The sequence below is a fragment of the Odontomachus brunneus genome, unplaced genomic scaffold (assembly GCF_010583005.1).
Source record: "Odontomachus brunneus isolate Ranch 3 - 2012 unplaced genomic scaffold, Obru_v1 Obru_scaffold_006, whole genome shotgun sequence".
NCBI lineage: Eukaryota > Metazoa > Arthropoda > Insecta > Hymenoptera > Formicidae > Odontomachus > Odontomachus brunneus.
In genome coordinates, this window is record NW_022639456.1 from 1799989 (window position 1) to 1821650 (window position 21662).

The 21662-nt window shown below is 39.6% G+C and overlaps 6 protein-coding genes and 1 long non-coding RNA gene across 16 annotated transcripts in view; 3 read left to right on the forward strand and 4 right to left on the reverse strand.

The window, feature by feature from the left end:
* The window catches only part of LOC116852347 (prothoracicotropic hormone-like), a 38705-nt gene extending 37708 nt beyond the window's left edge, over positions 1–997 (reverse strand). For all 4 annotated transcript variants that reach the window (XM_032832626.1, XM_032832639.1, XM_032832631.1 and 1 more), the window contains exons 1-4: positions 630–997; positions 457–519; positions 204–266; positions 16–129 (exon numbers count right to left, since the gene is read on the reverse strand). In XM_032832626.1, coding sequence (XP_032688517.1) covers positions 16–129; positions 204–266; positions 457–519; positions 630–710 — 321 coding nt within the window. In that variant the 5' untranslated portion in view covers positions 711–997. The remainder of the gene's footprint in view (positions 1–15; positions 130–203; positions 267–456; positions 520–629) is intronic.
* Positions 997–4549, forward strand: LOC116852330 (cyclin-dependent-like kinase 5). The gene is made up of 7 exons (XM_032832574.1): positions 997–1145; positions 1370–1458; positions 1896–2089; positions 2171–2258; positions 2392–2563; positions 3232–3443; positions 4021–4549. The coding sequence occupies exons 1-7, from the start codon at positions 1109–1111 to the stop codon at positions 4126–4128; spliced, it is 900 nt and encodes a 299-aa protein (XP_032688465.1). The 5' UTR covers positions 997–1108; the 3' UTR covers positions 4129–4549.
* On the reverse strand, positions 3445–8260 carry LOC116852284 (T-cell immunomodulatory protein). 4 transcript variants are annotated; one of them, XM_032832497.1, is made up of 4 exons: positions 8157–8260; positions 6441–7208; positions 4969–5757; positions 3445–4847 (listed from the first exon to the last, which is right to left on the reverse strand). In XM_032832497.1, exons 2-4 carry the CDS (start codon positions 7182–7184, stop codon positions 4584–4586), a joined length of 1797 nt encoding a protein of 598 aa, XP_032688388.1. In that variant the 5' UTR covers positions 7185–7208; positions 8157–8260; the 3' UTR covers positions 3445–4583. The 4 variants fall into 4 exon arrangements, with proteins under 4 accessions (XP_032688388.1, XP_032688391.1, XP_032688379.1 ...); XM_032832500.1 differs by having other exon boundaries at positions 6441–7236; positions 8157–8201; XM_032832488.1 differs by lacking the exon at positions 8157–8260 and adding an exon at positions 7625–8150.
* Positions 8261–8801: 541 nt separating this feature from the next.
* On the forward strand, positions 8802–10678 carry LOC116851536 (beta-1,3-galactosyltransferase 5). The gene has a single exon (XM_032831013.1). The coding sequence runs from the start codon at positions 9274–9276 to the stop codon at positions 10345–10347; it is 1074 nt and encodes a 357-aa protein (XP_032686904.1). The 5' UTR covers positions 8802–9273; the 3' UTR covers positions 10348–10678.
* A 162-nt stretch (positions 10679–10840) lies between these two features.
* Positions 10841–14854, reverse strand: LOC116851510 (protein angel homolog 2). Its single transcript, XM_032830974.1, has 6 exons — positions 14561–14854; positions 13726–14065; positions 13433–13611; positions 12960–13333; positions 11929–12175; positions 10841–11724 (listed from the first exon to the last, which is right to left on the reverse strand). The coding sequence occupies exons 1-6, from the start codon at positions 14672–14674 to the stop codon at positions 11326–11328; spliced, it is 1653 nt and encodes a 550-aa protein (XP_032686865.1). The 5' UTR covers positions 14675–14854; the 3' UTR covers positions 10841–11325.
* A 405-nt stretch (positions 14855–15259) lies between these two features.
* Positions 15260–17246, forward strand: LOC116851570. Of its 2 annotated transcripts, XR_004379613.1 has the most exons (4): positions 15260–15670; positions 15809–16019; positions 16153–16279; positions 16416–17246. It is a non-coding gene; the product is annotated as an uncharacterized LOC116851570 (long non-coding RNA). The 2 variants fall into 2 exon arrangements; XR_004379612.1 differs by having other exon boundaries at positions 15260–16019.
* LOC116851518 (ectonucleoside triphosphate diphosphohydrolase 5) overlaps positions 16701–21662 on the reverse strand; it is a 7030-nt gene continuing 2068 nt past the window's right edge. The window contains exons 1-4 of one of the 3 annotated variants that reach the window (XM_032830993.1): positions 20958–21129; positions 19116–20273; positions 18020–18196; positions 16701–17951 (exon numbers count right to left, since the gene is read on the reverse strand). In XM_032830993.1, coding sequence (XP_032686884.1) covers positions 17874–17951; positions 18020–18196; positions 19116–20273; positions 20958–20972 — 1428 coding nt within the window. In that variant the 5' untranslated portion in view covers positions 20973–21129 and the 3' untranslated portion in view covers positions 16701–17873. Of the gene's footprint in view, positions 17952–18019; positions 18197–19115; positions 20274–20799; positions 20936–20957; positions 21130–21662 lie in introns of those variants that run through there. The other 2 variants (XM_032831001.1, XM_032830985.1) reach the window with 2 other exon arrangements.

Sequence of the window (21662 nt, forward strand, 5' to 3'; positions counted from 1 at the left end):
TCTCAAGAATCATACCTCGATCAATCCTTCTTCCAGTTCTAAGTAACATTGCAACAACAGGCTTACTTTTGAGCTGAGCTTGGTCAAGTGATCGGTAATGGACAACTCTTTGGCGATGTCTTCCTTCATCTGCAGACAAGCAAATTTAAATATTCGTTGCGCTGTACAGTCTCTCGGTAGCCGAGATAAATTAATTCACGCACCTGCTCCATTCCCGCGGATACTTTCGAGCTGATATAAGCAAGCGTCGCACGCGACTCGGAAATCTATTATTAATTGTCAGTTATTGTTGTTATTGTCAGTTTATTAATAATCTCTCGTGGAATAATAAATGTGAAATATATGATCGATTCCAATAAGCAAAGAGCAAAGATTGAATCGCTGTTGTAAGCGCTTGGTGAAACAAAAGAAAAACTTGATGTATCGTTTCGCTCTCGCGGAACATGTTATACTTACGATCCTATTAAATCTCTCAGCTTCGGCCATGATCCGATAGTGTTCTCTCATCACTCGGAAAAACTACAATGAAACAATATTATTCGCATATGTGACTCAATGTTTCTATACTAATCCTCTAGATCCATTTACTAACCCCTATCAGAAAAGAATATAAAAATTCTATTACTTACGCGTTGGCAGATGTACGAGACGACAGTCGCGTTCACCATCGCAAATATCACGCTGTTGAACAAGCGGTATATCAAATACATAATAAAAATGTCGGACTAAAACACAAAATATTAAGAAATATCAAATTGAATAAGCGATCTATTCGAAATTTCTCCTTCCCGGCGCAACGTCTCCCCAAACGGCCATATTGGACTGAAGGTAAACGAGAAGAGCCTCTCCCTCCTTCTCTCTCGCTCCGGGACTGCTCGAGAGTGCAGAGAGTGCAGAGAGAGGGAGCAGACGGGTGCGAAGGGTGCGGAAAGTGCAGATAAAGAAGTGCACCGGCTCGAATCCGACAGTTGGCGAGCTTGGCTGGCGCGACGAAGTCTCGCGGTTGGCGATGCTGCGCGTCTGAAGTGTCGAATCGGGCCGCGAGCGCGCAGTGGTGAAACACTGTGCGCGACTGTGCGTGCGTCCCGCCCGTGTTATCAGCAAAAATATGCAAAAGTATGAGAAGCTCGAGAAAATAGGAGAAGGTGAGCGCGGCGTGACGTAGTGCGGTTCACGGCAGCCGGCCCCGCGTAGTGTCCTCCACGTAGTCCGTGACGTCGTGCGGCCCGTGTCTCACGACGACGCGTATCGGGGAGGCGACTGCTGCGCGCCCCCGGCGCCTGGTGGCCGCCTATCTTCGCTGTCACAACACACAACACCGCCGTACCCCTGTGTGTCACCACCTCCACCGCTTCGTTTTTCGTTACAGGCACTTATGGCACCGTGTTCAAAGCCAAGAATCGCGAGACACACGAAATCGTCGCCCTCAAGCGAGTACGACTGGATGACGACGACGAAGTAGGTACTCTCCTCTCTCGCGCGATTACCCTCTGTTTTTTCTCCTCTGTCTTTCTCTCTCGCTCTTTTTTTCCTTTGTCTTTTACGCACACACACACACACACACTCTCTCTCTCTCTCTCTCTCTCTCTCCCCCCCTCTTCCCTTGTCTTCTCTACCTAGTAATTCCCTTCGTCGTAGATCCCCACTTGCCACCGCGCGACACCGGCCTTCCGATTAATTTAATTAATCGATCGCTCGTGTTTTATTTATAACGCGCGACGCGACGCGCGATACACTCCTCCTTCCTTCTCTCTTCATCTCTCTTCCTCACTCGCTCTCCTCGTGTTGTCGCATCGAAGGTAATCGTTTGACCGAAGGCCGGTGTACACTCATTTACTTAACGATAGACTCCTGCCTTATCGTCTCTGATGTGCTCCTCACATTGACTTTCCAAGGGTGTGCCGTCGTCGGCTCTGCGGGAGATCTGTCTTCTGAAGGAGCTCAAGCACAAGAATATAGTTCGTCTGTACGATGTGCTGCACAGCGACAAGAAGCTCACTTTGGTGTTCGAGCACTGCGACCAGGATCTTAAGAAGTACTTCGACAGTCTGAACGGGGAGATCGATCTAGACATTGTTAAATCATTCCTGTAAGACGTCCACTTTGAGAAACTCGATTTATTCCCCCCTGTGGAGAGCTGGTGTCATCATAAATTCACTCTTGCCTCTAGATACCAGTTGTTAAGAGGACTGGCCTTCTGCCACAGTCGAAATGTTCTGCACAGGGATCTTAAACCACAAAACTTGCTCATTAACAAGGTGAACATATAATTGCACATATACTTCTGTATTTGTATGTCCAATGCATCCTTATATACTCTTGTCCATGAGAAGGAAAAATTTGTCACTGTAGAATTGTATTTGTTGCACTGACTGGGACAATTGTTTGCAGAACGGGGAGTTAAAACTCGCCGATTTCGGATTGGCAAGGGCGTTTGGTATCCCCGTAAAATGTTACTCCGCCGAGGTAGTTACGTTGTGGTACCGTCCCCCCGATGTTCTTTTCGGAGCGAAATTGTACACGACGTCCATCGATATGTGGAGCGCGGGCTGCATATTCGCTGGTAATGGTTTGTCAAAGTTACTCTCTTAAGAGTGGAGTACTTAAATAGACCATCTACTTTTACAGCCCACAATTTGGCCCAAAATTTACTTTTAGTCTACAAAGCGCAAAATTTCCACGTAAGGTAACAGTTCTAATTATAGGTCGAATCCCAATTTCAGCTCAAACTTGGTTTATTAGTAAATTAAAAAAGTACACATTATAATGAAAACACAAAAGAAATTTTTTGTATTTCTCAGTTCTTTTATAATTATATTCGAAAGTTACATTCACAATCTTAATATTTAAGAAAAAAATATAGGATATCAGTTGTTTTATATTGGCATCAGCAGTTTGTTTTAATGTTTAATTGCCAAATTGATATAATTGAGAGTTACTGTAACCTTAGATGACTCATAATTAGGACTGTCATTTTGTATAAAGAATGTGTAAAGAATAAATTTATTTCTTACTAATTTTCCTCTAATATGAAAAACAACAGATATTTTAGAATCTAACGTTAGATGATTTGCCTTGTATATGTATATATTTTTGTCATTTTCCAAGAGAAGAGTTTGCTTGAAACAAGCACTTCGTTTTTGCGACAGTATATTCAACTCCATTTTAGAGCGTAAAATAACAGGAATGTAGAAATGAAACATCGACGTCTTTCTCAACGACACGTTGCAGAATTAGCGAATGCCGGCAGACCGCTATTTCCCGGGTCGGACGTGGACGATCAATTGAAGAGAATATTTAAGATGTTGGGCACACCGACCGAGGAGACTTGGCCGGATTTGACAACGCTGCCTGACTACAAGCCCTTCCCACAGTATCATCCCACGCAAGGACTGGCACAGGTCACACCCAAACTCAGTTCAAGAGGCAAAGACTTACTCCAGGTAAATGATAAATCGTTTATTCTTGTTTCGTCGAGAGAAGAAATGCGAGAGATATAAATGCGAATATTTCTAGAACACGCGTCAAACGCATGGAAAAACGAATAGAAAATATATACTATCTGATTAATTTACAAACGATCATACAAAACGAAGCTTCTCGCAGTATCGATGGTAATAAATCTATCTAACGATTGGAGAGAACAGCAAACTAACAAATATGAAGTAAAACAAGATAGATAATGGGACTAGCGCTTATAAGAATATCACCTAAGATATAAATACCTATTTAGTAAATCATAAGAGAACATCGTCGCAATCATGCAATGTAATTTGACATACGTACAAAAGAGACATAGTCTCGAAGTATCGATTCAAAATTCTCGATGTATAGAGGGACTGTAGGCGCCGTAAATGAGAAGTCTACAACAGCGGGGAATGACAAATATGATACTTAAAAAAGAACTTCTCCAAATATGCGGCGTTTACAAGTTCCTCCTCTTTTGTTCCTTTCACGTGAATATACATCGAGCCTTGAATAGCTATCGGCAACGTGTAACAATATTCAATTAATTTACAGAGATTATTAGTGTGTAATCCGGCCCTACGGCTGTCAGCGGAGGAGGCGATGGCGCATCCGTACTTCAACGACTTAAACCCTGCCATGAAGAACGACCGATGCCAATAGCGAATCCCTGTTAGTTTAGACCGACTGAAAGCATTACGGCGCTCACGGCGCGGCGACCAAAATGGAAAAGAAAGCACTCCGGCAAGGATCGTTTGTTAATATATACATATAATTACGAGCTCGACGCGACGTGAAACCGCTCCTGCAAGAGAGAGAGGCGGAGAGAGAGAAAGAGATACGAAGATAGATGGACGCCGAATTTTTTATCGTGAAAGAATCGGTGAAGCGTGAATTTTACCTCGTTGACAACCTCGTACCGGAAAAGAAAAAAAAAAGAACTTTGCGATCGACGGAAAAGAACAACTCGCGAAGTCATAAATGGTATGACGACATTTAACGTAAAATTCAGTAGGATTTTAAGCGCGATTTATTTATTAAATAATTGTGATATCAATAAACTGATATCTTAAATAAGCCTTAAGTCAACGATGTCGTTCCCCTTGACGACGCGTCCTTTACATTGCGTCGAAGTGGAACCTGTGCGCTTCTTGCAGCCTTTCGATCTTGTCCTCTCTTCTCTCCTTCCAATAGAGGCCCAAGATGATGGCCGTGATCAAGACGCAAGTGGCGCCCAGGGCGGCCGCGCTTAGCAGGATCAGCTTGCTGGGAGTCACAAACAGCTGGGCTTTCCACCTGGACGGTTCAGCGATCGGATTCGGTATTACGACCATCTGGGAATTCGGAATGATCTGCGGCCACTCGCGCGATTTGCCGCCAACCTGAGGAGCGAGCGAAAAATTAGAATACAGTTTTCATTAAGCTAAGTCGCAATATTGTAAAACTATCTGAAAGAAGAGCTTAAAGAGGAAGTAGACGTCTTTCCTCCACGGCTATACGCACCCCTATCGTAAGAGCGTCGACGAAATTTGGCGTTCTACCCAAACCAAAGGTGGTGTATGGCAAGTTGAGCGAGAAATGCGCACTCTGTGGCAACTGCGCGGCGATCGCGTTGCGAGGACTACCGTCCTGCGTGGTAGTCCTGTAAGCGATCGACGGTCCAGGTAGATTAGTGCCGTATGTCCTCTTCTTCTTGCCGAGCGAACCCGGCGAGATGGGATACATGCTGTTGGTGCGACCCGTGAGCACCATGACCTTGACGAAATTCGCGTCGTAATCGAGGCTATTCTTGAACGCCGCGGTGCGACGCTTATTATTATTAGGGCTGTTCTTGTCATAGTTCACCAAGATCGCGTCCAAGATGCCGTCTTGATAGAAATCGTAGAAAACCGCCATCACGGACTCGTTGTAGAATGGATTCAGTGCCTGCCACTTGACCTCGTAAGTGCGGTTGAAACCGGCGCAGTTGTTGCACGCCACATTCTGCAGCAAGAAGGACTGCACGTGCTCGCCGTTGGAGTGCTGCAGCGTCGCCAGGAGATCCGGATAGCCGTCCATGTTGAAGTCGCCGCCGCGCAAGGTGATGGTCTCCGTGTAACAATGACCGTCTGGTTTTACAAAGCCCCACTGTACACTGTTGGGGTCGCGGAAGTTCACTCGTAGATTGTGCCAGCCGTTGGAATACATCATGATCGTACAGTTGCTACAGGAGGCGTCAAAGCACAGTGGTAGTAACAGGCTCATCTTGCCGGTCAGCTCGACGTCTAGATAGAGAGTTTGCCCGACCTCGCCCTTGAATAAATGCTGTTAATATAGCCCAGATATCTCCATACCCAAATCCGTGGGTATTATCCATATTCACAAGTACCCGGATATCCATACTCGCGGATATCAGCCGAGCAAGTAATTTGCAAATAGTTACGAATACGCAATATATTCGTCAATTATTTGTTATTGTTAAAAAATCAATAACTTGAAAATGTTAAATTATTTCGTTAAACGTATTCATTAAACGAGCCACAAATTCCTTATGTGCAGAAAGTGTATAGGCGCAAAATAAAGCTGCCTTCTTTTGATCCGAGAAAGCAAAAAGTTAATATATGGATATAATATAAAGCAATCTATATATGTTATAATGCAATTTATATTAGGGAGTTTATTCAGCAGATATGTACTTTCAGTGGCACCTCAAGGAAGCTATTCAATGGTTATCTATATTGCGCGCTATATTGCTCCTACCATAAAATTATATATGTAAAATTACGATGTGTTAAATTTTTCATGAAGAGTGCAGATCGCATAAAAGTTAAAATATCACTGCTATAAACGTTGCGTTAAGTTCTTGTTTAATTTCAAGCATTTTGATTCAAATGAATAAACTCTTTAATAATCAGATAATAAACATCTGAAATTAACCGCATACATCCGGATATCCGGGTATAATATCCGAAAGTAGTCGAAATTAATAGCATTACCTTGAAGTTCCTGTCTACGGTGATGTTGTACGGCAGATAGATCTCATGAGAATACTCGAACCCTTGCTCGGTACCCATCCATATCTCGAACGACGTTCTGGTGGTCACTACGAGATCCGGCAGGAAGTCGCTGTTCAAGTCCAGGAAGGCGTTGGAGTGCGGGTTCCTCACGGGCTCCAGTGGCTTCGGGCCGCGCATCGGGATGGCATGCGGAGTCGTTCTGTTCTGATTGAACACCCAGAACGTTCTGTTGCCGTGCTTGTCCACCCCGAAGAGATCGATTATCATGTCGCGATTGTAGTCCAACGCCAACGGCTGGTCGCGCATCTCTATCAGCGGATTCCACTCGTCGCTGCAGTTGAGGTGGCCGTTGCCGCCCCACAGTATGTGCACGAATGTAGTGCGGTACTTCACGTTGAAGGTGGTCACGAGGATGTCCATGAAGACGTCGCCGTCGAAGTCCCCGGGCACCACGCTGGTCACGTGGTTGGTCGAGTTGAACGAGCAATTGAGGTCTGGCCCGGGCCGCAGCAACGGCTCTTGATCAGCAGCGAGGAATATCTCCACGCTAGTGCCGTTCTTGCGCACCATAAACACGTCCGTCAACTCGTCCGAATTGAAGTCGCCGAAGGCGGCCGGCATGCCGTCCAACACGCTGCCGAAAACGGCAGGCGTTATGTCGCTACATCTCGCCACGGAGACGAGCACGAAGAGATGGACGAGTGCTCGTACCAGCCACATCATCGTTTATATACCACCAAGCATGATCTGCAAGCACATGCAGCTGTGCGTAATCCTGGCAATTTCATGGAACAGTTAAATTTTAACATATAAATTCTTTCTGTCAGCATCATCTGTGTGAGACTAGAAAAGAGATTTAAGACAGACAATAATTAAAGAGATTTAAGGCCTGATTGCACAAGCCAAGTGATAAGCTAACTGACAGCTAAAATATGTCTATTTTTAAGGAAAAACAAAGACAGACATATGATGTAACTCTTAGTTAACTTACTAGAAGATTGATTTCAGGAAGCACATATTGTTTAAAAAAGTTTCTACAATATTTTATAAACAATTATAAAATGTTACATACATTTAGAGAATATATGTGAAAGCATTATGTGCTGCCAGGGGTAAAACTAGGCCTAAGGTCTATATTAACAATCACTTGGAACTTGTCTTACATGAGATATTCAAATCTGAATTCAAATCTGAATTCTAAATTTGTAATTGTAGTTCATCCATCTCTGAACAAAAACACCCATCTCTGAATTCTAGTTTAAGTATCTCGCCTGAGGCAAGTTTTAAGTAACGGCTATTAATACGGGTCTAATACGTTTGGAAAAGTGGAAAAAAAAGTTGAAGACACAACTACAAAGTTGCTAAACAGTCAAGAAAAAATTGAAATGATCATTTTAATCTCCACGTGTATAGGAAATCGAATTAGTTTAGGAAACAATGTCTCGATCACACGGATTTGTAATCACAACGTGACAAATAAATGATGACGTTTGTCCGTACGAGTTCTTTTCCTGTAACCTAAAAATAGTACCGTGATATGTGAGAATGTGCGAGAAAGTAACGAGAGCACGACTTGTTTTATTATGTTATTTGTATTTCTTATTATTAAAAGACTTGATTTGTGAATTTCGACACACGCCACGGTAGGACTTGCTATTGCGTATTGTAAATACGGGAATATTTAAACATACATACGTTGTGCAACACTGACACACTATTACTGCATCTGACAGCTAATGCATTGTACAACGTGAGTCAAGCGAGATATCCATACATACAAGATGTGTATAATAAAGTCGTGATACGACTCAATAACAAGTCAGACGGACATTTATTTTTCGAGTAATTTAACTCAACGACGTGAGTTCGACGTTCTTTTATTCTTCATGATAAACGAAATTGAACGAGCAATAGCTGTGGTAAATATAACGTCACCAAGGCTGCTCAAAAAACATTTTAGCCTATATTCTGAATCCTCTTTTATCTATAAAAGTGCCTCTGAAGGTCGTTCTACGTTAAGCCCATTCTACAATTGCGTGAACGTGGATGTAAGTGGTTGTAAGTGATTATGACAACCAATCAGAGTAAAGCAATCAGTGAATAAAACATTCGGATTGGTTGACTCTTACGTTCACGACTACGCTTACGCAATTGTAGAATGGGCTTTAGTTGCAAATCGCAAAACGTAAGAAAATTTACCAATCACAGTCGATCGTTCTTCTTACGACCAAAGAAGAATTGATTATGATTGGTCAATTTTCTTGCGATCTTGAGACTTGCAACTAATGTAGAATCGGCCTAAGAGACTTAGGAGCCACCTGATCGGCTGAGAAGCTATATATTCAAGACACTTTTATCGATAAAAGAGGGTTCAAAATATGAGCCTTTAACTTTCTATTCGTTCTTTAACCATTGTCATTCAATCCGTTCGCCTTCTATTTAGCATTCGATGGATCTTGATTTATATTTAAGTCGCACGTAAAAAATAAGTTAATTAGATGTTCGAATATACATGCGAATAAGAGCTTTGAGCTACAAAATGCTTCTTGAACCATTTCATTGCCATTATTTTTTCTAAAGTTACAACCCATTGAATTTTACCTAAGTTACACACACAAGCTAAGTGTACAAAACAATGAACTTATAAAAGAAACATAACCTAGCAAAAATGGACGTTCAATTAAACTCCGCTGAAATCGTTGACAGCTTAACACAAAATTTTAAGTATGTGACGCTGATTTGTTTCGAACGCAATCGTTGTAAAGTTGTTGAGGATTGACTTTCGCTTATAAATTCTTGAAACAATGCAAGTATGCTCGCAAAACTTAGCTTCTTGTTATTGTTTATTTGCATAGCATGCGTCTTATTTATCGCATTCACGGAGAAAGATTTGCGACCGAAGGAGAATGTGATTTCCGCGCAAGCGACAGTTGGGACAAATGGCAGATCATTCAGTAGTATCAGACTAATAATTGAGCCTTTTTGCAACGCCACTTTGCTGGCATGGATCGTCACGTCGTACGCAGGTGATCCCTCAGTTAGAAGTGCCTTACGACGCGCGTACACAAACGAAGAATTACAAGCTTTGGGAATCAGAAGAGTATTTCTGCTCGGCACGTTGGATGACAATGCTGAGAGGAAGTCTCGTGTGTCCCAAAATGCACTGTTGGATGAATCACGACGATTCGACGATATACTGCAGGGAGACTTCCTGGACACTTACAAGAACTTGACTCACAAGCACCTGATGGGTCTTCGATGGGCAGTGAATAACTGCAAACATCTGCAGTACATCATGAAGATGGACGATGATATTGTCGTAAATATGTATGGCATATTGGACAAGTTGCACGATACAGTACACAAGGACTCTTTGATTGGTTATGCTTTAAAAAATATGATACCCGTTCGAGAGACAGCCAACAAATGGTATGTAAGTAGGGCGGAATATTCGGGTAGTATTTACCCAGATTTCGTCTCTGGTTGGATGTATATTGTACACTCAAAAGCAGCGAGACGTTTGACCAATTATGCCGAGTCTTCCAATAAATACTTCTGGATAGACGACGTATTTGTGACTGGTATCTTGAGGCAGGCTTTAAACATAAAGATTCAAGACATCGGGGAATTATATACGACGGATTATAGATACTTGGAATGTTGCATAAAAGGAAGAAAAAACTCGTTAAAGTGTGAATTTCTCGTTGGTCCTAATGGGGGTGATGTAGAATTGCAAGTGAAATTCCAGGAATTTGCCAAGTTTTGTCATACGAATTGTTCTGTCCGTACAAAGACCAATTTTGTAAGTAAAACCTGTGTGGTAGCTTACAAGGAACCAAGTCTTCAAGCAGGTGCTGTGCAAATAGATACTGTGAATATTTTATAAAATATGATAGGTCAGAGCAGGTAAATCAATAAGATTAATACATATACGATTTTATAAAGAATATTCTCTACTTATTCTATTTATTGTTATACGAAATTTGTACAATATTTTACAACATCTCACATATATGTATCTAACATATATGTGTAATGAAACAATTGTATATATATTATATACATATAATATATATTAATATAAAATATATATATATTATATACAATAATATATATAAAATTTTAAAGTAAAACACTGTTTAAAGTTTATTCTCTGTCCTTTCCATAACAATGAAATTAATAAGGCAATCGTTACATCATATTGCTTTCTGATTTAACTCTTAATAAAAATGATACTATTCATATGAGCATTTTTTGTTGTATTAGAAATTGCAGAAAAATAAACGATACTTGTACCAGTGTTTGCTCCATTTAAATTTTAAGAGTTAAAATAAATTAGTTGGTCTTGTTAAAAAAGAATTGAAATTGCAGAATAAAAAGAAATTTTAGCACTTTTTAATACTATGCAAATTTTTTAAACGTGCATTACACCAAATTTATGATTTCATAAGGAAAAAAAGAATAATAGAAATGTTAGCAATATCTCCTAAAGGAAACGAAAATTATGAATTAAAAATTATCAATAATAAATTAGCATTATAATTAAGTCAATAAACATAAGTCCTTTTTCCTTTCCTCAAACACGTAGATTTCACTGAAATATGGCATTGCTGGAGTACTATTCCGTTCTCACATACCGACACAGTTGTCGAATCGGTAGGCGTCGTTGCGCAGCTTTTTTTATACCGTGGAAAAACTGTGCAACGACACCTACTGGTTCGAGAACTATCGGAACCATGGTAACGGAATAGCAGCCTTGGATAATGATCCAAGGTATTACTATATGTAGTAACTATTATATTTTATATATATATATATATATATATATATATATATATAATATATAATAGCAAGAGATTATACTTTATAGCGGAGATTTCTTTCTCGATAATCGGAAAGTGGCACCTATGCTCAGATGATCACTGCCTACTACGAAATTTGGTATAGTTGGTAACGTGGTGCACTGGTTCACAGTAGGCAATATGTACTTCTCTACAGGTTGAATATTGCTATAAAATATATAATCAACTGTGATCCACTCATCCTGATGCGTCGTCGCCTCCATCTCACCTTTAGCATTCGCATGCGTGTATACGCTACGCATATCAAAAGGATGTGTTAGAATACCAGACGAGAATTTCACTAAATGATCCTCCGTTATCTTGATGACCTGCATACGGCTGGTATTGATGTTTACGCCGCTTGTACTACAAGATGTGTGCGTATTTTGTGTTCTCTGAGGAACCGATTCGCTGTTTTCCAGCTAGAAACAATTCGAGTAATCATTTAAAGAAATAATTCATATGGTTTAAAAAAGATGATTCGCTTTAGAAAACAGAAAGTCAGAATTGTAATTAATTATTGCGCATTAGTGTTTACCATGATTTATTAAACAAGTTTCCATCTTGGGAAAAGATAGAAAATTATCTAAGGAACTTTATGCATAATTACTAAACATTGTGCGTACCATGACTCTACCATTGCCTTCCTTTCTCAATCTCTGAGTTAAGACGTTAAAGTGCTGACAATTATCGGTAACGCATAATCGCGGTGGTATCAAGGAGTTCGGCAAGGAGTGGTATTCGCTCGGTTCTAAATTCCGTCCTTTGCCATAGTACTCAAACGAACCTTCCGTTAGGAACTTGTAAACAGCCGAGAATGGCGTCAAGTTGAAGTCGCCCGCTAGTATGATCGGTAAATATTTTGGGCCTTTTCTATAAAATTAAACAAATAAAAAAATATATATATATATAAAAGTAAAATGTCTTGTGCCATTGTGAAATATTATCGTAGCGTATTATAGAAATTAATTGTAATAAAAAATTCGAATCTCCTATTAATTATAAGTTGAAAATAACTGTGATTTCAAAATCTGATCATCAGCTACAATCAAAGTTTAGAATACGCAATTTCGTCACAAATATTTTACGCAAACTGTTCGCAAGGCTGTGCCCTGGTGAACAACTTTGCTGTAAGCCATAAGGACCATCTACAATTTTGCGTCAGGATATTGAAAAATAAAAGTCTCAATGTAAAATAATTTTCTGCATTGCTGTTTGGTTTACCTGAGGTTGTTTAAGAAATTATGTTTTTTCATTAATCAGATAAACCATGATATAAATACACTCATATCACTATTTATACATTATTTATCAAAGAAACAGAAATAACAAGCCTTATCTTTCCCAAATTGCTTCCACTTTCTTATAGTCTCATATCTTTGTATAGTCTCATATCTTTCTTATAGTCTAATATATTTGTCTATCAAAGTATGACTGTAAAAATAAAAAATTTACTAATCACAGTCGAGTGTGAGAAGAATAATCGACTATGATTCATTGACTATGTCAACTCTTATTTCTTACAGCCATATTTTGCATCCATTGTAGACAGTGCTTTAAGCCACAAGCAAGATTGTGGAGCAGGGCTGTGTATCTCTGCTAGTGCTTGCACAAAGATCGCTGGACGCGATTGCAAAGTTTGCTAATGCATACTCACTGTGTGTTTTCGATAAATGCGATCCGCTCTATTTCTGCTAACAAAAGCTGTGTCTGTGCCAGTCGTACATCATTGCGTCTTGGATTGTATAACAAGTGTGTAGTGGCGACAACAATTTGTGTTTCTGGACTATCTCTGAGAGACAATTTAGCGATTATTCCGACATTATCTCTGTTTAAGATATCAACACCGGATTGATATAACTCCACCTTTGCATAATCAAGCAAAGTGAACTGATCGCCGCGATATAACAAGAGTAAACCATCCTTTTTGTCGTTTGTTCTTCTTTTATATAAATATTCATATTCTAATTCTCGGAATGGTGCTACAAAATCTAGTAAATGATCCTCCAACACTTCCTGAAGGCATATTATCTGCAATGATAATATTAAACATGAGACTATGACAATAATTGACATGACAAAAATGTCCTGTTTCAAATTTTACATAATTTAGAAAATATAAATACATACATTTGCTTCTGCTTCAAATATCTCCTGTAATACAAGAGGTTTTCGAGTCACCCAGCTTAGAGCTGCTGGGTCATGGTCTTTATACAAATAAGAGTGAGTCTCTAACAGATTTTGTGCCAGGATATTGAAGGATAAAAGTCTCAATGTAAAATAATTTTCTGCATTGCTGTTTGGTTTACCTAAGGTTGTTTAAGAAATTGTTTTTTTATCATTAATCAGATAAACCATGACAAATATATTTACATATCACTACTTTATACACTACATCAGAGAAACAGAGATAACAGCCTTACCTTTCCCAAAGCGCTTCCACTTTCTTATAGTATTGTATCTTTGTCTATCAAATGCTTGATTTCCTGGCAAACAATTTGCAGATGTTCTACACACATTAGCTTTGACACCATAGGATGTTTCATATGTATCACTGGGACAATAAATTGCATTGTCTGAAGCTGTGTTGAATGGTATACTGCACATTGCAGAAGCATTATTTTGGTTGTAACAACTGTTAAGATAAGGATCCATTTTGGGTCTTTTGCACTCTTGAACAGACACAGGATTACCCATAGATGTAGAAATACCCTTGTACAGAGTTCTTAGGAGCGACCGACTTAATCTTAACATGTAAACAATCTGGAAAAAATACATATTATATATAATTATCTGCAAAAAGTGAGTTAGAGAAAGCATGAGACACATAAAGAAAAATGATCAAAGAATACAATATCCAGGAATTTGATTTGAGTTTCTTAGAATTTGATTGAGTTTTATCTGAACATCGTCAGTAAGCGATAATACACGTGTTATCGCGAAGTCTCATCGTCGGGGAAGCACTTTTCCTTTGTCTTTACCTTTCGACATTGGGAATTCACGCACAAAGCGACATCGTTTGCAAAGCGATTGGAAAAAAACGAATGGATATATTCTAAACTTTATAATTTAATTCTTCTCCTTTTTCCACGAGAATCAGGTTCGAACACTGTTATAAGCTATGAGACAATAGTGACGTCGTATAACACACAAATTCGCATGACGCGAAGTCATGTTCGCACTCGAAAGTTCAGCCTCGAAACAATCGCAAACACCAAAAAAGTGATTAGGTTAAAAAATATACCAGGATGAGCTCACCTGCCACGATTGTAGAAACGTTCTGTCCCGTGCTTTACATATTACATAGTCAACGTTGCGTATACTTTCACTTTTGAAGATATGTAGTAAATACGACAAAAACAGACACTTCATTTATTTGCGCGTTACAATTATATCACAACCGTTCCCGGTGCCGCATGTCCTCCTCCCGAAGGGAGAGAAATGCCTCTAGAGAACGCCCAGAAACCCATCCATGCTGTACCGATCAGCGGACCCGAACCCCACTCTGAAGATGATTACAACAAAATTCTCCACGAGAATTACGTATTTTCCGCGTATACAGATCTCAGTGCCATCTTTCGTGAAGAGGAATATGAAAAACATAAAGGTCTGTTCAAACAATTGTATAATCGCCACAATACCACTTTTCAGCAAATAACATTGTTACAGAAAACTATTTTATTGGTTACTTATTATCTAAGATTTCTTCTGAGATAACATGTAGCCAATAGAATAAATTTATGCGTATTGTTAGCCTAGAAAGTGGCCAATGACACACAGTGAAAATCAACCAATCGTGCGTCGTCGTTTCTATCTTACTTTTAGCTGCGTTTCAAAACTTCATTCGACGGATAAAGTAGGATTTAATTGATCAATCAGAATAAAGAAAACTAAAATTTGTTTATCTCAAGTGAATGTTACTCTACCTGTCGAGTAGAATCTTGGAATATAGCCTGTATGAGTCTATCTGGTTAATCATAGTTACATATAGAGTTCCGGTTTAACCGCCGTTACGTTAAACGTATTCGAACACGTTCGGACCTGATTTTTTTGGAATTAGTACCTCGGTACCTTTGGATGAAAAAGCAATAGAGATGAGTCAAAATAAAATAATAATAAGAAGTAGAAGGAAGAAGTTACATACAGAGGACATTTTCACGCGTTTTACTGTCGATAAAATTTTCAGTATACCTAAATATGTAATCCATATGTGCAGAAATAAGGAGCAAACACTCTTCTTCACTTGGACAGATGCTTTTGGAGCGATCGTTCGCTATGTAGTGGCACCGTGAAAGTACCTGTTTAGTGAGATGCCAAGTCTATATAGTGCGTCTCTGATCGTGGGAACTCCTCAGGGACGCCTCAAAGGTATCATCGAGAAGAGGATACCTCATATTAGGGTCTAGTCTTTTAACGATGACGTCATTGTCACTGCGTTGTTGTTGCGCGAGTATAATATATATGATAGAAAAATTGTGCAAACGATAGTAATGCTTTTGTCTAAAGTTTCAGAATAGACCCCTTACATTGGAAATATACAAAGCATTCATATACAGTATTCATCGTAGTGATCCATTATTTTTTTACCAGTTACAATGATCGGGTAATACGCACAAAAAGTTCTAGATGCAATCAATCAATTTTTAAATAATAAGATTAATTTTTAAGCAATAAGATGCAGTAATGAAAAAACGTTTTTTTCTTGTGGAGAGAAAAGGTAATTTCTACTTTTTTTAAAAAAACCATATCTTTGTTTTTATCACAAACAGACGTAATATAACTGGTACGCGCAAGAGTATCTTTTGCAAAGGTAAATCTTGGATTCACAAATTATAAAACTATTCTCGTAGTAAGTAGGCGAGTCGTTCAATTTTTAACATCTACGGCACTGTTATTCGCCGAACACCGGGCAAGGAGAAATCCTGACAATGTAAAACTTCATAAACAAGATATTTCTGTTCGCATATCACGTCGAACGTAAGTGAAACATAGTTCGCGATAGTTCAAGTTTATTCAGGATTGGAAATATTTATAACTAACAATGGCGTGCGTTTTAGATTTTTACTGACGATAGAAGCACTGGTAAAATTTCTTTCTCTTTTGCTCATTTTAGCGCGCGATCACTGATAATATAGCGAAGATGTATCGGCGATGAGCCTTACAAAGGACTTTTCGTTTACACATGTAAATATGCATTCATGAATACACGTATTGTCGATGCAACTACGTGTATTGTTGTGAACCAAGTCTATTCTATCACATCGTGCACGTGTATATACTTCAACAATCGAAGAACTTCATGATAATGCGCCTGTATAAATAATAGATTAATTCAGACAATTAGCAAAAGATAAGATAGTGTAGAATTAGGATATAAAAGAGCAAAATATCTAATGTGTAACTTTATATTCGTTTTACTCAAAAACAGCATCTTAAAGGCACACATATACATATATATGCATGATCGTAAGTCTCTACTTTTATGGGGGGTATGTGGAATAGTACATATATAGAATACATTATATCATAGACTATTTAACAATTTCTTGTACATATGTATAATTCGTTATTTCGCTCTGTCGGGCACATTATATTAAATATTCAAGAATGTCTGTAAATGCGTTATTTTAGAATCGGAAGAAATCTTAGAAAATATTGCACAGAGCAATAGATACAAAATTTGGATGTTATATACATCATTGTCATACTTTAACAGGTAGATAGTTAGTATTGGGAATATAATCTATTTGTACTAGGTTTATGATAATAACTGTAGTTTTTGTGCACCAAATTGAGATATGTATAGTTATAGTCCCACTTTTGTCAATTTTTGTGTCAAAATCTTCTGTTATTATAGAATCATGCTTTGATTACATTTATATGTAATACTGAGAGACTAATGTAGATTTTATACATATGTATATATCAATTTTTATTTTGAAAATATATATATATATATCCCTTGTATCACACACACACATACACACACACACACACACACACTTCTAGATAAAATCAAGAAATGAATATAATAGATAGCATAATAGATTAACCAAAAACCATTGAATACACACATTCCGGTAAAACAGTTACAAATCTTATAACAAACTATCACAAACGTACGGCGATATGTCCTCCCACTTGTAGAGATGTTCAGATATTTCAGATAAAAATATATTATACATTTGTACCTAAAAATACGCATTAAATACTGCTTTTCTCTCATTCCATAGAAGTGATTAAAAAATAGGTTGTTATGGCTACGATGTTAGGCAATTGTGCGGTAGTCGCCGGTAATGTATAAGTATCGAATGTCTGGATGTATCCAAAGTTTTTGTACAAAAACCTGCAAGTTTCGTCAATGATTGTTTTTTTCCCGGGATATTCTTTTTTCCCTTAAGTTTTAGAGTACAATACATCTCCTGTATTTCTATATTTTATCCCTTCAATTCAATTTGAAAAACAAGACCTACACCTAAGTAACAGCATATGACTAATTAATATAACATACTGAGGATTTCGTTTTTATCGTAGTATTTTACTTTCTTTTTGAGTAATTTTTCTATATTCGTCATAGTCCATTTTGAAGAACATTGAACGCAGCTCCCAAAGCCCAACTTAATTCGTGACCATTAATCTTCTTATAAAGCTATAATAGACATATTTCATTATCTCTCAAGAAAAATGAACTTTAATAAATAAGTTCTCTCTACTCACGTATAACTTTGTTGACGGCTCCAAGCCGAATCCGTTCCTCAGCAGTACATAAATAAATGTCAGATCTAAGCACATGAACGGTTGATCCGTGTTTGGGTAGTCACATGTCTCCATGGCCTGCTTCAAGAAAGAACTGAGGTGCACGACCCCACCCAAAAATGGATCTATTAACGCTACCTGAAAAAACAATAGCGCGATTATTATATTTTTTACGCTTAAATTCTGCTTGCATACACGCGATTGTTGTTCCTATAGGATGTGATAAGATGATTCGACAAGATGATGAAGGTATTTTTGCAATATATAATTTTTTTACTTCCTGTATAAGCAGGGCGTCATCTAATATTCTTGCAGTTAAGTTAAAAGTACCAATACCTGAACACGTTTCTAACTCTGAACATTCTTATTATTCTGCTCTTTGAATATGGATATTTAAGCTTTCAACATAGAGAATATATCTACATATATTGAATATATACATATATTCTACTAATATATACATATTATGCTTGCACACGCAATCGCGCACGGGAGGAATGAATATAACACATAATTATAAAGAACGAGAAGCTTTAATGTACAGCGAAGCACATCAGACTCAAAATTAATACCGTCGAAAACACGACAGCTCGCGACTACGTCTCGCTGTCAACTCTCTCTGACAGCCGCTGTTATTCTCGTTGCTAACCAAAGCTCGTTCCTCTGTCTTTTCAATACCGGGATCATGAAAAAGATCGAACCATCTCTGGTAGCGCGGACGCAACAATATATTCTACTAATATTATACTTATATCTTAAAAGCTGAAGTATTCATATTTAAAGACCAAAACAATGTCCAGGGCTAGATGTGTTCAAGCATTGGGACTTTTGCCTTAAATCAACATTGCAAAATTGTAAAAAAAGTACAAAAAAATTACAAGTGAACTCGCCTTTCTTTCACAGTTTATTACATAATCACGATTTTTACAAGTATACTCAAGCAATCTGAGATGTTTTTTCAAGCATCATTTTATTTGAAAATGGCATACGTTTTCTCTCTTCTAATATCATAAATTCGAAAGAGTTTCAAAACAGGACAACCTTAAATCCTCTTTACCTCAGTCGCGCGGTCAAAGTAGTACGAAAACGCATACACCTCGTGATCCTTCAAGCCCACCGGCTTGTTCGCCAAGGTGCCGACGTACTTCTCGATGATCTTCAGGCATTCCGCGAAGCGCACGATCGGCTTGTTCTCGTCGCCGCCGGCGAAGTTCTGAGTCTTCACGAGCTTATACGTGCCGTTCACGGGACCTTTCACGACGTAGTCACGTCCGCCGTAGGACCATTCGGTGGACACGATCGGATTCACGCACTCGGAATGTATCTCTATCGGCAGCTTGGGATCCGCGACGAGATCCTCCGTGTTCATGTCATGAGTTAGTATCGCCTTGCGGGCGGCCATCAGCCCCATGCCTAAATAGCTGTGCGTGTACAGACTCATATTGTGGCTGAACACATTGATGGAGTAGACGTGCTTCTCCAGCTTCTTGGCTTGAACACTGTCCGGCTGGAACGTAACCTGGGTGGACCCTCCGCCGAGGTCCAGCGCGGCCACGGTCGCCTGAGAGCCGAGTGAGGTAAAACGGTCTAACAAGAAATTGACGGTGAACCACGAGAAGATCCCCTCGTCCGTGCCCTCCATAATAGAGATGGAGCTCTTCGCCACCTGAAATCCAGACGTCTGGAAGAGCTTCCTACACTCTTCCAGTATGGCATTGGCCTTGTGCTCAGGCAACAGTCTTAGGCCTGCTGTGGCCTTCATAGTGAGCATTGTGCGAGGCCATTCTGATTGCGGGATCACCGTCTTTGCTTTGTTCAACAGTGTGATGAGAGACTTGGTGGCGTCAGCCGGCCTGTCCGCGAACGAGCTCAGGCCGGGCTTCACCTCGCTGTACAACTCACCGTCCAGCACCAAATTGCCATTGAGAATGGACTCGTGGAAGCTGAAGGCCAACACGCGGCTGCCGGTGGAGCCGGCGTCAATCACCACGACGTAGAAGGGCTTTTGTAAGTTAAACGAAAACGCTAACGAGTCGATGGCTTTGCTACCTATCCTGATCGGTTTTAAGTCATTCGCTATCGCGATGTAGCCTAGGAACAAGGTACCAAGTATCATCAGCACGGTGAAGTACATCTTGCCCGGCTGGCCGGCTGTACTTTTCTTCTGGCGGGATGCCAATTCGTTATCGCGCTCCTCTTCATTTTCAGTTCTCAGCTGAAAGTACAACGTTACACGACACGCGTGAGATATCGGTTAAGCTTTAGCAGTGAAAGCTTAATAAGCGCTTCGCGGACTGTGCTTGAATTTTCTGTCGAACGACACGGGCGGTTTGCGCCCTTTTCACATGTTTACTTTGCTACCTTTTTCCAGCGTATAAATAAAAGTATGTTGAAAGAAACGACAGCTTAGCGAACATGTTGGGAAAACGTGAGAGAACCGGCAGTGTCGTTCGGCCTTACAACGGCCGTGTTCTTGCTGCGTATTCGAACGTTAAAAAATACGCCCTTCCGCATTTTCGAGACAAAATAACTAAATGTATAACACGAAGCTTTGAGTAAAAAGAGCGTACTTTGCATTCGAATACGCGTCGAGAATACGGTTGTTGCCTTTCCCACTAACGTAAACATTTCGCTTGTAGGATTTGTTCAGGCAATTCAGAAAAGAGAAGGGAACTCAACAGAGAATATCGTGCAAACAATCGAACTGTAGCTAAATTGTCACAAACATGAACGCGATATACTTCTTTCGAAATCGTTGAGACGATCTGCGCCGAAACGTTGAACAAAAGTCAACAGTTTCCACGCGACGTTAACCTCTCGCGGGCGACATATCGCGGCAAACGAGGGGCGGAAAGTGCGAACGACCCGAGGCTCTCTCTCGATCGTCCGTTGCACTCACGAGCGTGTATTGCATCTAGGACGAGCCGTGCGATCCGCGTGGGCGAGGCTGGTCATGTGAAAAATGCAATTCTCCTCATTACGTGGCCGCGACGACGAGGAAGGGCCTGACGAGGCATCGCGAACATTGCATCGCGAACATTGCATCGCGTGTGTTGAAACACCGTCACGTGATAGCAAAAAGGATCGAAGTTACAACGAGTGTATCCAGTGCTACACCGCTCACCGAATGCCCAATGACTCTTGGATCTGATTGGTGTATACTTTGGCTGCGTTCATTTTGGACGCTTACGCGCTATAAGAGTCATTCTATCTTTATCGTTCATTACATACGGGAAGAAGATAGAATGACGCTTACAGCGCATAAGCACCCAAAGCGAACACAGCCTTTATCGCTCATATGCGGGAAGAAGTAGTCTGTTCTTTTCAGCTGCACTGCTGAACTGGCGCAATAAGTTAGGAGTATGAAGTTGGCACACCATTTTTTGAAATTTATAATTTTGAAAGTTGTTCCAGATTGTTTTGACTTTGTACCACATTGTTCCAAAGTGATATTGCTTCATTCGAAACGGTTTTCGAATAAAACAAAAAAAATGATTTTTTGAGCTGGCACCCCACTTTTCGAAAATCGAACATTCTGATACCGCAATAGATTGTTCTAGTTGTTCCAAACATTGTTCCAAAAGGACAAATCCGTAAGTTGAAT

Bases quoted from the DNA above. Each gene is read 5' to 3' on its own strand.
- LOC116852330 (XM_032832574.1), top strand. From the start codon at position 1,109: ATGCAAAAGTATGAGAAGCTCGAGAAAATAGGAGAAG. The intron at 1,146-1,369 runs GTGAGCGCGGCG...TTTTCGTTACAG, and splicing joins GCTCGAGAAAATAGGAGAAG to GCACTTATGGCACCGTGTTC. The intron at 3,444-4,020 runs GTAAATGATAAA...ATTAATTTACAG, and splicing joins GAGGCAAAGACTTACTCCAG to AGATTATTAGTGTGTAATCC.
- LOC116852284 (XM_032832497.1), bottom strand. From the start codon at position 7,184: ATGATGTGGCTGGTACGAGCACTCGTCCATCTCTTCGTGCTCGTCTCC. The intron at 5,758-6,440 runs GTAATGCTATTA...CATTTATTCAAG, and splicing joins CCGTAGACAGGAACTTCAAG to GGCGAGGTCGGGCAAACTCT. The intron at 4,848-4,968 runs GTGCGTATAGCC...CTCGCTCCTCAG, and splicing joins TCGACGCTCTTACGATAGGG to GTTGGCGGCAAATCGCGCGA.
- LOC116851536 (XM_032831013.1), top strand. From the start codon at position 9,274: ATGCTCGCAAAACTTAGCTTCTTGTTATTGTTTATTTGCATAGCATGC.
- LOC116851510 (XM_032830974.1), bottom strand. From the start codon at position 14,674: ATGAAGTGTCTGTTTTTGTCGTATTTACTACATATCTTCAAAAGTGAA. The intron at 14,066-14,560 runs GTGAGCTCATCC...TATTTTTTCCAG, and splicing joins CGTTTCTACAATCGTGGCAG to ATTGTTTACATGTTAAGATT. The intron at 12,176-12,959 runs GTGAGTATGCAT...TTAATTTTATAG, and splicing joins GCATTTATCGAAAACACACA to AAAAGGCCCAAAATATTTAC.